Source organism: Emys orbicularis, chromosome 1, assembly GCF_028017835.1.
Source record: "Emys orbicularis isolate rEmyOrb1 chromosome 1, rEmyOrb1.hap1, whole genome shotgun sequence".
Taxonomy (NCBI): domain Eukaryota; kingdom Metazoa; phylum Chordata; order Testudines; family Emydidae; genus Emys; species Emys orbicularis.
This window is the reverse complement of record NC_088683.1, coordinates 353,740,429-353,757,690: the sequence shown is the minus strand read 5'-3', so window position 1 is coordinate 353,757,690 and position 17,262 is coordinate 353,740,429. Positions and strand designations below refer to the sequence as shown.

Sequence of the window (17,262 nt, the reverse complement as noted above, 5' to 3'; positions counted from 1 at the left end):
CATGTCAGTAATGTGTTGGATGGAAACTTCTATTTTCATTGTCTTTGGGGAACATGACATTTTTCACTTGCTGTGGCCCATGCAGTACAAGGAAGTCCCTCAGGCTACTGCTCAAGTGGGTCCACAATCCTGGATCATCTAGACTTCAGGAACTAAACTCAGCTGCAGCCATTTCTTGCGTGTCCACCACACTCTTCTCTGATCTACACTTTTCTTCAGGAATGTGCATGGTTACATCCATTTGAGATGGAGACATGGATGCTGCAGTAGCTGCCAGGTCACCTGCACTCTGACTAACTGGAAGATCAGGCATCTCCTCACCACTCACATCCTCACTGGGGCCGGAGGGCTCACCGTGAACATTTGTGTCTAAGTATCTCAGGAGAGCTCCTTCCTGCTTAGAGAGAAAAGCTTCCTTTGCTTTCTTTCTTTTTCTGACTGCTGCCCCAGAGGGGCGTTTTCTTCTTTCACTCATGACTGCTGTTCTGTGCCAGCTATAGTGGCTCTCAACACTCAGTTGAAGGGGACAAATAAGCAGGCTGGTAGCAGGGCCTAAGTGAGGGAAGATATCAGCATCTTACAGGCCTAACTGGCTCCTACTACTTCAGTTGACTGTTCTCCTCAAGTGGGTTCAGGGAAGCAGCAGGAAACAGGGAGCTCCCTGAGAAGCTGGTGTTAATCAGTCCAGGCTCTTGGGGGTGCTAGAGAGGTACATAAGAGACTCCTCCTCCTCTCTCTCCCTGCAGCTCCTGCTGCTTTCTGTTATTCCCTCTCACCTTTTCTCCTGCCTGCCTGTTATGTCTCTTGTGCCCTCCTTCCTCCAGCACTGCACTCCACCATCTCTGTGCATCTAGAGCAGAGAGAATACATATGCACCAGCAGCAGACACAATTTTCTACACTCTGGGTCCTAGTGCGCCCCCCCCCCCCCCACACACACACAGTCTAGTACCTGAGGCGGCCGCCTCAGTTCGCCTCATGGTAAAGCCAGCCCTGGGTCTAGTGGGCAGAGCAGGCATCCAGGTTGGGGAATGAAGCCAAGGGTCAGCCCCAGAGTCAACTGCCAATTACCAGAGCCAGGTGTCAAGCCAGAGTCAGAACCAGGAATCGAAGCTGAGAATCAGAGCCTAGGTCAGATGACAAATGCCAGAGCCAAGGGCCAAGCTGGAGTCAGGGTCAGAAGTCAGAGGCTGGGGTCAGAGAGCCAGGACTGATCATTGAGGATTGGAGGCGAGGTGTAAGGGCAGGAGGAGAGGCAAGGATCAAGCACAGAGCAGGAGCCCGGTGGGAACAGGAGCCAGGAGCAGAGCAGGAGGCCGGCACAAGCAGAGTCCAATGCAGCTACAGCAGGCAAACACCTTGTTGCTCAGACAAACGGCCTGTTCCTCCTCCTGGCTTAAGTAGCGAGGTTGGACCAATCAGTGGAGTCAGGTGATCCTCCCGTCAGAGCTCCCATGGGTGGTGCCATGGCTGAGGTTATAGCTCTAGTAGCTTCTTAGCCCACTCAGTTTCAGTAGCCATTGGATGTGGCAGCTGCCTGGCGACTCCTGGGCCTGGGTTCAAGACCCAGAACATCAGAGTTACTCTCTCCCCATTGCACTGCACATCAGAGTCTAATATCTTGGCCTCACTTTCCAGGCCCTACATCAATGCAGGCCCAGCATAGGCTTCAGAGCAGGTCTCCTTCCGTGCCACTCCACCAGCAAGTCAGTGTTTTCACACATCCCTCTGCAAGAACTTACTAACCCTCCTAAATCATTAACTGCTGATCTGTTAGATGGGGGCAGGGAGGGAGTCTCTCCTTGGAGCAGAGGTACCAGCCTCTCTCTCCTGGTAGCTCCTCCGGCTGGTGACCTCTCTCTGGTGTACCAGCTAGGAGACACAAATGAGGAGGCTCCTCACGCAGTCAGAGTGCTGAGGAAGCGGCAGGGCTGGGGATCCATGGAAGGCATTACCCATAGCTGCTTTCCCCCACAGGATCAGGAGAACAGTGGGTGGCACGGGAGATGGCTGGTAGGGGGTGGCACATATCCCGCAATGGGGGGAGGGTGGTTGTGAGAGTGCAGGGCTTGAACATCCATATCCCCCGTCAGGGTACCCCAACAGTGCCTGAAATGCTTGAGCTCACGTGGGACAGGTTAACATCCTCAGCATGGATGCCACAGTGCTATTTCTTCTGAGGGTCATACCTAGGGTTGCCAGGTGTCCGGTTATTGACTGGAACACCCGGTCGAAAAGGGACCCTGGCAACTCCGGTCAGCACCACTGACCAGGCCATTAAAAGTCCAGTTGGTGGGGCTGGCAGACTCCCTACCTGGCTTTGGGCAGCTCCCAGAAGCGGCGACATGTCCCTGCAGCTCCTAGGCACAGGGGCGGCCAAGGGGGCTCTATGTGCTGCCCCTGCCCCATGCGCTGGCTCCGCAGCTCCCATTGGCTGGGAACCACAGCCAAAGGGAGCTGGGGGTGGGGCCTGTGCACGGAAGCAGTGCACACCTTGCAGAGCTGCCTGGCCACCCCTACGCCTAGGAGCCAAGGGACATGTTGCCACTTCCGGGGAGGCCCCCGAGGGAAGCGCCACCCTGAGCCCACACCCCTCATCTCCACCTGCGTCCCAACCCCCTGCCCCAGCCTGGAGTCCCCTCCCGCACCCAAACTCCCTCCCACAGCCTGCACCCCGCACCCGCACCACACCCCTGCCCCAGCCCTAAACCCCCTCCCGCACCCAAACTCCCTCCCAGAGCCTGTACCCCCTCTCGCACCTCTGCCCCAGCCCGGATTTCCCTCTTGCACCCGGAATCCCTCATTTCTAGCCCCACCCCAGAGCCCACACCCCCAGCTGGAGCCCTCACCCCCCCTGCACCTCAACCCTCTGCCCCAGCCTGGTAAAAATGAGTGAGTGAGGGTCGGGGGAGAGTGAGCGACAGAGGGAGGGGGGATGGAATGAGCAGGGGTGGGGCCTTGGAGAAGGGGTGGGGCTTTGGAGAAGGGGCAGGGCAGGGGCGGGGCAAGGGTGTTCTGTTTTGTGCGATTAGAAAGTTGGCAACCCTAGTCATCCCAGTGCATCAGCCTCTACCAAAGCCCCAGGACTGGCTACCATTGGAACTGTTTATCAGTGTCTCACGGACCCTGTACTGCAAAGAGCTAAAGAAGATTCCTCTTAGTTCAGGTGGTAGAGGCCCATACTTCCGGAGCAGGGAGATCTGGGTTCTTTCCCTGCTGTGACGTTCCGAGTGACCATAGTGCCTGGCACAGAGACAACAAGTAGCCATGGATTTGTTATGGTTTTACTCCTAACAAAACAAATGGGAGGAAATGAGATTGCAGAGTCCGAGCCAGGTGCAGAATCACGTGGGACAGATCTGCAGCTAACAGGCCCTCACTCAGTCTCGTGCTGAGATTTTCCCAGGCTGACAGCTGGAGATGGGGAGTGAGTCACTGCAAGCTGTGCAGGGGAGTTGGTTGCGATGATGATCTGGAACGGTAGGTCTGCAGGCATGAATAGAAAATGGCCTCCAGTTACGGGGACGGGGAGGCTGTGTGAACTCAAAAAAGAGTATAAGGGTGTCTCCAAAATTGGGAGTGTTTTCACCTGTGTCATCCCAGGCTGCTCTTTAAAATACATATCTGGCAATTTAATCATCTGACACACACAAAAAGACCGACGGATATCTTTAGCCACAGTAAAGACACTTCAGCACAGTGACCAGAGCCGGGCACCTCTAGGGGGTAGAAATGACACGAGATCGTCAGTGTTGTCCAGGAAGTAGATGTCGATAGTCATGCAGATGACAGCAGGGTAGCTTTGCAGAGCTCTCCAATTCTTGGATCTGGTCGAGCTGTGGTTGCTGCAGGACCCAGGTCACTTTTGCAGCTGCCTGATCTTGGGGCCAACTTGGCTCCTGGTAAGAAACACCTCAAGGCTGCTCTTAGTTGCAGCTGACTGTCCACAGCCCAAAGGGGCTGTTACAGCACCCAGGGATTGCTGAAGTGCAGTGGTGCTCCGACCACGCCCCTTCCCCCAAGCCACACCCCCTTACACCAGGAGCAGGGGAGGGTTTAGCGTAGAGCCAGTTTTACACTCTGCCAGAGGAATCCCCAGGGAATTGATTAAGACAGCTGTATGGCCCTGCTCTAGTGATACAATTTGGCCCTGTCTAATCTGAGGATCATCCCCGTATCTCAGAATCAGCTCCGAGTTGTGTCTTTATTGCTTGATTGTCACCATGCATATTAGGAGAGGGACCAATCAAGGTGTTTCCTCCTCTAATAGGACTCTCTCAATGTAATATTATATAACATGGGAGGGTGAGGAGTGGGAGCCGGGGAAGGCACACAGGCTAAAATTTTACAATCTGACAACGCTGCTCCGAAATCGAGAATTAGGCGCCTAAATAAAAGTGGCTGGATTTTCAGAAGTGCTGAGCGCCCAACCCCATCCCTGCAGAAGCCGGCGGGAGCCATGGGTGCTCAGTAGCTTTGGGTGGTAAAGTAAAACTGGACTAACGTGCTGCTGTTTCACATTGTTTCAGAGTCTGAAAGCGGAAATGGACAAGATACTAGAAGCTGTGATGATGTCTTCCTACCCCAACAACGTGAAACAAGGGCTAGTGAGACGCGTCATCGAGGCAATAAAGCAGCCCATGGACAGCGAGCAGTGCTGGTCTATGCTAGAACTCTCCACCAAGCTCTACCTCATGGGCGACACCAAGTTTAAGAGAGAGATCGGCAAAGAAGTTTTGGAAGTTTATGGCCACTACCACCCGGAGGAGTTTGAGGAGTTCTTCAATGTCCAATTCCTCCTGAGTCTCCTCCAGGAAGGTTACGGGCCTGCGGGGAAAAGGAGCCCTTACGTATTAGATTATATCCACCTGGGACTGCAGTTTGTCTTGGAAAGCCCGTCAGCTAGTGACATTTTCAGCCTGCTGAGGATTGAAGTGCTCCGCAAAGTCTGCGAGCGGCCTGGGCCCAAGCAGTGCGCTAAGATCAGTAAGCTCTTATCCCTGCATCCTCAATGTGTTCCCACAGGCAAACACCAGATTTTGTTTTGCCAGCAGCTGATACGGTGCATCGGGCAATTCCAGTGCATCTCAGAAGGAGAAGATGACATCATGGAGTTTCTAGACCATGTGAACAAAGTGAGCGGACTGTTGCAGAAGATCTGGAGAGCTCAGACTTCCTCCATTCTGCCATCCTTGAAGGAGCTTTTTACTATCATTTCTTCAACAGGTAAAAACAGTACAGTGTGTTTTCAGCCATGTGCTAATAATGAAATAGAATGTCTTACGTCAGGGGCTGGCAACCTTCAGCATGCTTCCCGTAGCTCCCATTGGCCGGGAATGGCGAACTGCGGCCACTGGGAGCTGCGGGGGGGCCATGCCTGTGGCCAGTCAATGTCTCGCAGCCCACCAGCGGATTACCCTGATGGGCTGTGTGTCGCAGGTTGCCGACCCCATCTTACATTTTACATTGTCCTAAAAGATCTGGCATTTCAGGAACTTAATAAAACAGACACACAGTTGCATAGGCTATAAAATAGGAATGGCATCATCTGCTACTGACATGCAACAGTAAGTCCACAGCAACCCTACCCAATCGTTTAGGCCAGGAAGTGATGAATATATTATCCAGTTGAGATTGCAGAAGAAACTTAGGCAGAATTTTAATTACGCAAGCTGAAATTTGACCAGGGTGCTGGTGTAAAACAGTGATATAGTGCCCAACTCAACTACAGGCAAAGCCAGTGGAAAGATTCCCATAGTGGGGCTCCTGATTCCCTGTGAGCAGTAAATGCCCATTCTCCACTCCCACAAACTCCAGTGCGAGCTGGGCACCTCTCTGCCCTGGGTGCTTTGGAACCTCACCCTTGGCCTTGTGCCTTGAAGCATGCCCCAGGGTGTAAATATCCAGGGATCATCCTGGGACGGGCCACCCTGGGGTGCAACCTGGAACTGGGGTACTGCTGAGCCCTCTCACATTGTGACGTTGTGACAAGCTACAAAGCCCTCCAAGCTTGTCCTCACACAAACATTCACAGGCAGGGGTCACATCCAGCTGTGTTCATGAATGCTCTGCCAGCCACTGCATGAACCAACAATTGAGAGACTCCAGCCAAAATATCTCCAGCTCCCCAGCCTAAGACCCAGAGCTATACCGTCCTGCCCTGATCAAAAGCCTGACCAGCATGAATTTATTACCCAGTCCACCCCTCCCTTGATGTGAAGCGGACCAGGCACAAGCCTTTGTTAACTGAGCTGAGGTTTTCCCTGCACTTCAGGCAAACCACACTGTTTTGGGTAAAAAATATATAATAGATTTATTTACTACAGAAAGATAGATTTCAAGTGCTTATAAGTGATAGCAAACAGATCAAAAATGGTTACCTAAGAAATAAACAAAATCGCAATCTAAGTCTTATACACTAGATAGGATTTGAATCAAGCAGTGTCTCATCTTGTTAGATAGTATAAACAGGCCATCAAGCTTCCATGCACAGGCAGGCTTCCTTCTTCCCTGCCTGGGACCCCACTTCCCCTGTTCAGTCTTTGTTCCACAAGTGTTTCCAGGTGTTCTCTGGTATGGAGCGTGAGGCCCCATGCTGATGTCACTTCCCCCTTTTATAGTTTCTTCCATATGGCAGGAACCCCTTTGTTCCAAGCCAAGTTCCCAGCCCAGTTTGTGGAAAAATACAGGTAGGAAAATGGAGTTCAGTGTCATGTGATCTGGTCACAAGCCCTTGCGTGCTCCCGATGAGTTGTGGCAGCCATTGCTCACGGGATGACTGAAGCGTCCCCAGGACAGTTCATCAGATGAAGATAAGCTTTCCCCATGGCCCATTGTCTTTGTTGATGGGCCATGCAACTTGAATAGGCCATTCACAGTGTGCTCGCAGACTGTATGTAAAGCTTTATGAGTGTTACCCAGGTGCAAGCACATTTGAAATACAAATACATAGTTAATATTCATAACTCCAGATATAGAAATGATACATTGATACAAATAGGATAATCATATTCAGCAAACCATAACTTTTCCATAGACACCTCACATGGCATATTTTGTACAAGATGCATCATAATCCTATCACTATGGTGAATATGAGGTGTGGAGTGTCACATGTCCCATTGGAGGTTGTAGAGAACGAGTAGTATAAAGCGAACATAAAGAGGGAATTTGCTTGCATAGGGATCTAGGGGTCGGGACCAATTGGCCAGCTGTTAGAAAAGCAATAGCACACTCCAGGGTCACAAAACACCCAGGCTGTCTGCCACGACCGCATGCCTTGTGTGCCGTTAAGAACATAGGAACTGCTATCCCAGAAAAGATCAGTGTTGAGTCGATGGAGCTATGCTGATTTACACTAGCTGATGAGCCGGCCCTTTGTGTAGCTAGAAAGGATTTGACCTTTGCAGTAGAGACAGGATAATGTAAACCGGATTTCCCGCTTTAATGCTGTCTGTACTTACTAATGTCTTACAGAGGAGCAGGAAGCTCCATCGAATGCCTTAGCCAGCGTGGTCCAGTACGTTCCACTAGAGCTCATGGATGGTGTCATAAGAAACCTAACCAACGATGACAGCATAACGGATGTGCAGATGATGACCGCGATCAGTAGGTAGGAGATGTGAGGAAGTACCGGTGACTGAACGTCCTGGAAGATTCTTGCTGTGCATCCTCAGGCCAGAGAAAGACCTGCCCAATAGCTACATTCAACCCTTCCTAGCAATTTCATCCCAGGGCTCAGGCTTAGGAGCAGAATGCTCTTTGCTGGTATCCTGTACAGCCCTAGTGTGAAGGTTTGAGGTGTGGGGGGGACAGGAGAATTTTGCTATCCCTCCTCACTACCCTCCAAGCATACAGGACTCTGGAAATAAGGACCAAGATTTTCAACAGGGACTTGTGATTTCTAGGTTCCCCACTTGAGACACCTTAAAAGGGCCTGATTTTCAGAAAGTGCTGAGAACCTGCCCTCTGAAAATCAAGTCCCTTTAAGGTGTCTCAAGCTGGGCACCTGAAGTGGAGGCACTCAAAATCACTAGGCACTTCTGAAAATCTTGCCCAAGGTGAGTGCAACTGCTGGTGCTTTTTCACTGGATCTTTATTTAACTGGGTGACGTATCCCTGGCTCGCACCCTGGCTGTGAAAACGGCTTCAGCCTGAACTCAGAGCTGCTGTTTTCCCTATGGGGGGTCTGGGCATCACAGATGCTGGTGTTGGTGGCTAGTAAGGCACAACTGACTGGCTTCTGGAGCAGCAGCTCCCTTCTACCTTAGCTCCTGTGAAAGTCACAGCTATAGAACGGGGAGCTCCACATGCTTGGAAAGCCTGGAGCACGGAGGAACTACAGAAGGTGGTGGGCTGTTTAGTAATCGGTTGGTGACATAGCTCAGATACTGTGTAGCACCCAGATCCCACCCCGATGGATGCATTAGAACCATCTAGCTTGAGAGAGGTTATAAAGGGAAACCAATGTTGTACTGTCTCCCATTTCCTGCCTGCAGTTGAGCCCCTGCTGACCCTGGCCTGCATGCAAGGGTGCTTGTCTGGTCTGTCAGATTCTCTCTCTAATTGATGTCCAGTGTTCACCCAGTGTCCCAGCTTTGCATTAGCACTTATGGTATCTGCCTATATCTGGTCCGGTCGGCTAAATAGCAGTTGCACAAGGGGGGGAAAAAATCAATCTTCCTAGCTGTGTTTATTCCTGAAATAGATTCCAGGCTCCCTTCAGCCAAAGTCTGTATGTAGCATAAGGCTTACAGCAGCCAAGGTTCAAAATAACAAAGGGTAGAACTTCCCTGTATGTTGCCTGGACATGGTTTTAACCTCTAGTTTGCAGATTACATGGTAGGGTTTAGCCACTCAATGCACAGCCAAGTACATCTTTTATCCTAGAATGGCAGAACTATCTCTTTTGGTTGCTCCAGTAGTGGAATGAAGGGGGGCTGGATGGGTAAAAAGCCAGAGGACCTTTTTCTCCTGCAGGACAGTGGTTCAAATGTGCCCTAACTTGGTGAAATGGAAATTAGCTGCCATCTAATGGTGCTTGGCTGCCGTCTAATGGTGATTGGTGGTAGTCTCGGCGCAGATCTTGGAGTCACACAAGAGGTAGCCCCCTTGTTAGCAGACTCAATGGAGATGCCAAGGAGTGAATGAGCTGTGGAGGCTTTGATCCCTAATCGCTTTAGCACCCATTAACCAGGGAGCGGGGCTACTCAGGAAGAATGAGGGTTTACAGAGCCAGCTCCTAAGTGACCAGAGGAGCTAGAGAACAGGGCTGAATGAACATCTGGCATTCTAGAGGTGGTCCTTCAAGGTCAGGCTTGGGATAGAGTCTCCTCTCTGGGGTCACCAGCCTCCTCTGCAGGCCTGTGTCCAAGTCCCAGAACTCCTCCCTCTCCCAGGTTCCTTGAGCAGGCTTGGCCTAGGAGAGTCTTCATCCTGGGGGCTCCTCAGAGAGGCCACTTCCTGCTTTCCTTTGATACCCACATCCACCTTGTCCTCCAGGTTAAGTGTGTGCTCTCATGAGCCCAAGTACAAACACTCCTCCATAAAGGGCAGGCTGAGCAGGTACCCTCAAGTGGACCTGGTCTTCTCCCTGGCTCCCTATACAGAGCATTAACCCCTTCCCTGCCTGTTTTAGTGCCAGGTGCGTCCATCCCATCCCAGGCTACATGTGGGGAGCTAGCACTGTTCACTGGCATAGCCGTTATACCTGGACTGTGGATAAATAAGAGGCTTCTGCATATACGTCCCTTTCACCTGCACAACATTCTCTTTGCCTTGCTGGGGTGGGGTTTGTTTTCATAAAGTCTAAAGTGATCCGAGTCAAAGCGCATCTGTATTTCAGTGCTGTTTCCAACCCCCATGGTCTTTTCTTTCTTTTCATGGGGAGCTAATCCCAGATGCCGCTGTGGACTCTAATCGATAATTCCACTAAGAGCTCCGGATTCCAAAAATAGCCATCGCAAAATCAATTGCCTCTTTCCTGTAAAATCCTCTGTTACAATGAATGATTACTCATTGCTACCGAAACATTAAGCAGAGCTCGTGAAATGTAATTAGGCTCACTTAGGAGCCAGGCGGAAGTTTTGGTGGACTGTTTATAAACTGATGGCGCTCCAGAGAGCTACATTAACATCATTCTTTCTTCAAAGTGGAATTACTTTGAAAGTCACATAAAGGGGTTTTATTTTTGTGCATGGAACCATCTAGCTCAACACATAGCAAATATAGTAATAGTTTACATGTGTATACAGCCCCTTTCATCTCAGAATGCTTTAGAAACTACATACATAGAAAAAAAAATCTTTCAGTGATGGGTGAAGGCAGCCACCTTTGGGGTGGGAAGGTTCTAGCTAGGGGATAATCAGCACACAGTACAACAGCTATGGGGGGAGTGAGGAATGGGATATTTTGGCCAAGGACATTGGAGAAAAATGCCTCTTGCAAAAATTGTCCTTGGATCTTCAGTACCTCTAAGGACTTTTGCTCCTCTGGTTATACAATGCAGTTCAGTGGATTGTTTCTATCTCTGTCCACATAAGTATTTGTGTGGCTACCTTTCAGTGGCATTATATTTATTCCATCTGTAAAATGAGGATCACGATACTAACCTCCTCGGTAAAGTGCTTTGAGGTCTACTGGTGAAAAGCGCTGTCTAAGAGCTAGGTGGAGTTCTATGTAGAGCTGGCTGAAACTTAGAATTTCTGGTTCGTGGGAAATTTCAAAAAATTTCATTTCAGAACCACAGACACGTGGTGTTTCTGAAACAAAATGTGTTCCCAGGACCTGCGGCAGCTGACTGAAATGTACATGATTCTGCTCCCTTCCACCGCTGCTCAAGCGGGGTCTCTCAGGGTTTTTTTTTGGCTCCAGGTTGTGAATATGGGGACAGAGCCCAGTTAGAGCTGGGGCTTCTGCGCTCCTCAGCTCCACGGCAGGAAGGCAGGAAACTCTGCCATGATGGGGCTGCCCCAGAGCTGTGGAACCTGGAAACCTGGACTCCCCATCACCTGCCAGGAACCTATGCAGGGTTCCATCGGAAACCTGCCTGTGATTGGATGAAAGCTCATTGAACCCGAGATGGTTTCATGAACACACACAAATGATGATAAAATATTTCCTTTGATAATAATCTAAATTTACAAATAGGCAAAGCAAGAAAAATGCTGCCTGAGAATTGATTAGAGTTTGATTTAAGGATATTTACACTGTATACTTTGACATGTGATATTGACCATTGATGTTTTAACACTAACAATTGTAAAGCTTTAACTTTTTGAATCTCAACAGATACTGTCATTAAATAATTAGAGTCTGAGCCCCCACATAATTTCCTGCAACTATACAAAATTAAATAGCTAAAAATAGAAAAAAATGCTTCAAGATAAACATTGATATTATCTGTTGACGTTATAATAAAAAATATTGAAATTCTGCCAAGCCTAACTATAAGCTGATCCTAAATCCATTGAAACCCAGCTCAGGAAAAACTTCCTAACCGTAAGAACAGTAGGACATTGGAACAGATGCCTAAGGAGGTTGTGGAAGCTCCTTCACTAGAGGTTTTCAAAAGGAGGCTGAAGCCATCTGTCTGGATGGTTTAGACACAACAAATCCGGCATCTTGGCAGGGGTTAGACTAGATGATCCTGGCAGTCCCTTCTAACTCTATGATTCTATGCAATCACCAGTGGAAAGACTCCCCATCCACTTTAATAGGTTTTGTATCAGGCCTTCTTAACGGCTATGTAGTGCTGACTGAGGGTACGTCTACACTACCCGCCGGATCTGCGGGTAGCAATCGATCTATCAGGGATCGATTTATCGCGTGTAGTGTAGACACGATAAATCGATCCCCGATCACTCTCCCGTTGACTGCTGAACTCCAGCTCGGCGAGAGGCGGAAGCAAAGTCGACGGGAGAGCCGCGGCTGTCGATCCCATGCTGCGAGGATGCGAAGTAAGTGATTCTAAGTCAATCTAAAATACGTCGACTTCAGCTATGCTATTCTCATAGCTGAAGTTGTGTTTCTTAGATCGACCCCTCCCCGCCCAGTGTAGACGAGGCCTGAATTACCAAAATCCTAATCCAGCAGTCACTGGGCTTAGTGTAAAACATGGGATGGTTTATTTGGGGGCAGTTTCTTTTTGGGTTGTCCCAAGCTCCTGGATAGGATTTTGGAGGTGACGGGGTTGTCCGGGACATCATGGATTTTATAATGCATATGTTAAGTCATTATTCCACATATTTGTTTTCCATTATAGGATGATTGACTGGGTCTCTTGGCCCCTAGGGAAGAACATCGACAAATGGATCATCGCTCTATTGAAGGGTTTGGCTGCAGTGAAAAAGTTCAGCATCTTGATTGAAGTCACTCTTCTGAAAATTGAAAAGGTCAGTGTGCCCTTCAGACATGGCTGCAGCCAGAGTCCCTCCTTCCCTCTTAGAACTGGAGCTTCTCTGTCCTGCCTTTTGATCAAATTTGACTGAGACATATATTGACATTAGTGCTGCAACCAGGTGATTAAAGGGGTCACCGTAGAATTGGATATTCGGTGCATTGGAGCTGTGCTAGTGGCTTGTACCCACTGGAGTTTGTAACCACCTTACCTTACTATCTACAGAACTGGTAGCCTGGAATCTGCCGTGTATGGCTTTGTAGCTAGCAGTTCTTGCCCCCACATACAATGGATATATAGAAGTGGGAGGCAGAGCTGCCTAGTCGTTAGAGCAGGAGACTGGGAGTCAGGAGTTCGTTGCCTGATTCTCATTGGCTCAACGTGTTTCCTCAGACAAGTCAATTACAGCCACCTCTAAAATGACTGTGGATTTTGGATACCTCATTGTTGGAGGGCCCAACTTGAGACACTTAGGACCTGATTTTCAGAAGTGCCAAGCATCCGTAGCTCCCATTGACTTTAACTGCTGTGGTGAATGCTCAGCGCAGTATGAAAATCAGGCCCTGGGTGTCTCAAGTTGGGTACCCAAAATCAATGGCCACTTTAGAAAATATTACCCCTGCATCTCTCTGCCTCAGTCTCCCCATTTGTACGATGGGGGACTGTGACGGGTTTGGTCACAGAGACCCCCTTGGGACTGTCACCTGATGTGCTGAGACTACCTCTGAGCCCGTTTTCCCTGCCAGCTTGGGACTTCAGAACCCTGTCTTATTGAGCCAAATACGCTAACCTGCTACAACACAGACCCAAGGTCTGAACCACATCCCCAAAGCTGCTGACTTAACTGAAAACGACTTAGCGAGTGCTCCTGTCTTCAGCACCCAGACACCCAGCTCCCAATGGGATCCAAACCCAAAATAAATCCGTTTTACTCTGTATAAAGCTTATACAGGGTAAGCTCATAAATTGTCCGCCCTCTATAACACTGATAGAGAGAGATGCACAGCTGTTTGCTCCCCCAGGTATTAATCACTTATTCTGGGTTTATTAATAAACAAAAGTGATTTTATTAAGTATAAAAAGTAGGATTTAAGTGGTTTCAAGTAATAACGGACAGAACAAAGTAAGTTACCAAGCAAAATAAAACAATACACGCAAGTCTAAAGCCTAACACATTAAGAAACTGAGTACAAGTAAATCTCACCCTCAGAGATGTTCCAATAAGCTTCTTTCACAGATTAGACTCCTTCCTAGTTTGGGCCCAATCTTTTTTTCCAGTACAGACCTTGTTAGTTCCAGCAGGCATCTTAGGTGAAAAGCAGGGGATTCCACATGACTGGGACCCCTTTGTTCTGTTCCACCCCCTTTTATAGCTTTGGCACAAGGCGGGAATCCTTTGTTTCTTTCTGGGTTCCCACCCCTCCTTCTAAATGGAAAAGCACTAGGTTTAAGATGGATTCCAGTATCATGTGACATGGTCACATGTCCTGTGAGACCCCTAGTTTCCATTCTTCCAAGGCTGGCCAGCACATACCCAGGAAGTTTTGCAAGTAAACAGAGCCATTCACAACCAATTGTCCTAGTTAATGGGAACCATCAAGATTCCAAGCCACCATTAATGACCCACACTTTGCATAATTACAATAGGACTTCAGAGTAATACTTCATATTTCTAGTTTTAGATACAAGAATGATACATACATACAAATAGGATGAACACACTCAGTAGATTATAAGCTTTGTAATGATACCTTACAAGAGACCTTATGCATAAAGCATACTCCAGTTACATTATATTCATACTCAGAAGCATATTTCCATAAACATATGGAGTGCAACATCACAGGGACAATACTTACCTACCTTAGAGAATCAGCCATGGAAGGCACTATTAAAGTGTAAAGTGTTACTGTTAACTGCAAGTACCTCTTGAATGAACCAAACTGAGAATGGCAGGGTCATATTATTTCTCCTGGTGCTGCTTTTGTTCTTCTTTCCTTCCGATGTTAATCCATTAGAAACTGACCCGACAGCCATTTAAAATTGGCTTGTGATGCGTTTAGCTGCTGGGATTGTGGAAGCAATGGGTTATAGATCAGCTTCGGGAGTGTTGGCATTTTTTGCCTGTTATCTTGTGAGATGCCGATCTTGAAAGAGGAGGATATGGTTACTAGCCCTCCGCTTTCAACGCACAGCCTCCAGTGATTTGTCTGAGGGGCTGAAGACATTTGAAACATCATGGCAAAGAAAGTGAGGATTAATTTAGAAAATGTAACATTGCTTTGCACTTGTTTAGTGCCTCCCATCTGAGGAGCTCAACTCATCTTGGCATTGTGGCAGCCCTGATGAGGGATTGGGCGAGGCACACTACACATGTGCAATAGAGAGTCTCTGCCCCAAAGAGCTTATGGTCGTGGTGGGTGGAGAGACACAGCGGGTGCCCACAACTGGCTACTGGGGGCAGGGCAATGCACAAGTGACACAGTTATGTTTGGCATCCCGAGTAGCAGTGCCAGCACCTTGTTGAGTGGTGAGCCTCCAAACGCTCCTGTGAGCTGGGAAGCTGTTATCCTCCCCTTAGAGAGAGGGAAATTCCTGGCCCAGAGAGGTCCGATGACTTGCCAGAGTTCAAGCTTCAAGTCCATGGCAGAGCCAGGAATAGAAGGTGGATCTGCTCACTCTCACACATGTGCTGTAACCACAGGCTCATTACGGTCTCTTTTTGCGAGGGACTCCTTACCACAGCACGAAAACCTCTCGGAGATCTTTCTGTGCCCCTGCCCTGACCCGTCCATCAAATCTATTGTTGTGCAGCCTCCCACACGGCAATCCCAGGAACGGGATGGGGCTTCTTGTCTCAGGAGCATCCCTTCCCACTAAGTCTATGCAGTCTAGGTCCTGATGACAGGAAGCCCCGCCACCCAGACCTTCCCTTTCTCTTGCCCTGTACCTCTCTCCTCTCCGTGATCTTCAGCATTGCAGGGTGTCTCTCCTTGCCATGCCCAGTGCCAGTGCTCCTCCTTCTTTCCTTCCCCGCTTCGCCTGCCTGCCAAGTGAGCCATTCCCTGTCTGGTACTGGAGAGAGACAGGGTGCTCTGGAGATGTGTTGGCTCAGCAGCAGCCGCCGCTTCTGGGCTGGCAGGGCAGCCAGGAAAGGAAGCCAGGGCACGCACTGGCCTCTGGGATTGCTGAAGTGTGGGGATGTGGGATTCAGCATCTGTCTCATGGAGAGGAGGATAAAGAGACAGACCTCTCCCCGCTGCTCTGTGCTCCTTGCTTTGCTGCCGCTGAGCTGAGTGAGCCCCTCAAGGCCCAGTGGGGAGAGAGCAGCCTCCGTCTTGTCTCACCCAGCCGCCATCAGCCAACACACCTGGAATCGCAGCACTTGGGACTAAGCCGGATGTGCTGGCAAGGCTGCTTCTGCTATAAATACACTTGAACTTGACTTCAAGAATTGCTCCCGCAGAAGTAGGAATCTGGAGGGTGCAGGGAACAGAAGCTGTTTCCCCTGGGAGCAGCTCTTAATTACCGTGCCCAGGGAGCTGAGCTGGGCAAGACGTTAATGAGATCCCTTTTATTCCACCTGGCCTGCAGTCACCATTTGTGCCTTCGTCTCCTCTCACGGTCTCCCCGGCGCTCGGCTCTCCATGCTGCTGCCACTCCCCGTCTCCATGCAGAGAGGTCTCCATGTCAGGACGGCTTTCTTGATTTTTAAAACTCTCCAGTCTCCCTCCTGGGCCTTGTCTCTGTTTTCATCATTCCCCTAATATTGACTTCTGCAGCTCCTGGCGTCTGGGTTGTGTTCATGGCTCTGCCACAGACTCCCTATAACAATATTTCCCACACAGTGGGTCCTGGCCCACCATTGGGTCACAGGAAGGTTGCCACGTCCAGGGCTGGATTAACCCATCACTGGGCAGTGGCCTAGGCAAACGTACAGTTCTTGTCCTGTACACAGGGGAGGCTGCGGGGTGGAAGGTGGGGTTTGGACAGCGATGGGGGCTGACCCCCACTCTCCTCTTCAGACACCGTTGCCTGGTGCTCAGGGTCGCAGCATCACACAGGTTTGGCCCAGCCAGAGGTTGGCGTCTGGTCGCAATACCACTCACTCAAATTTGGCCCTGCCTCCCTCCTGTCAGTTTGGAGGGTTGGCCAGGCCAAACCTGAGTGGCTCTGCGATCCCATCATGCACCAGGTCGCAGGGAGACCAGGACCAGCTCTGTAAGACGGGACGCTGCAGGGTGAGTGCAGGGCGGGCTCACTTTCCAAGACTTCAGTCCCCCTCCCCCAATTCTCCTCCACGCCGGGATTAGCTGGGATTAGGCTTGCAGTGCTGGGATGGTGTGTACATATCGTGTCTGTTTAGAATGTAAGCTCTTCAGGGCAGGGATTGTCTCTCAGCCTCAACTAGCCCAAGGAGTCTGGGTTATAGTCTTTCATCATCCCAGAACTAGAATTATCCCTAATCTTCCAGGCCTGCGCCTCAAGAACATCCCTCTACCTCTGCTGTTATTAGACCCTGTACAGTCTAAAGTTGTATTCCATGGCACTCTCCCCATCCGTGCACCAACCAGGCCTCACCCTACTTGGCTTATAAGAGCAGATCAGAGAGTTTCCCGAGTCATGCAGAGGTGACTCCACCAATTTTAATAAGACCTGAGGCCACCATGTTTATGTGGTGCCTTGGTAGTGTGTGCACTTTGCATTTCTGTGCTTTTCCCTCCATAGGTCTTTTCCAAGTTGCTGTACCCCATTGTGAGGGACGGAGCGCTGTCCGTTCTACTGTACATGCTGCTGAGTTTCCAGCACTCGCATGAAGCATTCCACTTGGTAAGGCTAAATCCAGACTTTAACAAGTGTGTCATA

General features: G+C 49.7%; 1 protein-coding gene across 1 annotated transcript in view; it reads left to right on the top strand.

Moving 5' to 3' along the window:
- The first annotated feature begins 4,543 nt into the window (after positions 1–4,543).
- Positions 4,544–17,262, top strand: part of USP35 (ubiquitin specific peptidase 35) — a 35,155-nt gene continuing 22,436 nt past the window's right edge. Inside the window, exons 1-4 of the mRNA XM_065421324.1 lie at positions 4,544–5,225; positions 7,476–7,611; positions 12,262–12,391; positions 17,125–17,226. Coding sequence (XP_065277396.1) covers positions 4,544–5,225; positions 7,476–7,611; positions 12,262–12,391; positions 17,125–17,226 — 1,050 coding nt within the window. The remainder of the gene's footprint in view (positions 5,226–7,475; positions 7,612–12,261; positions 12,392–17,124; positions 17,227–17,262) is intronic.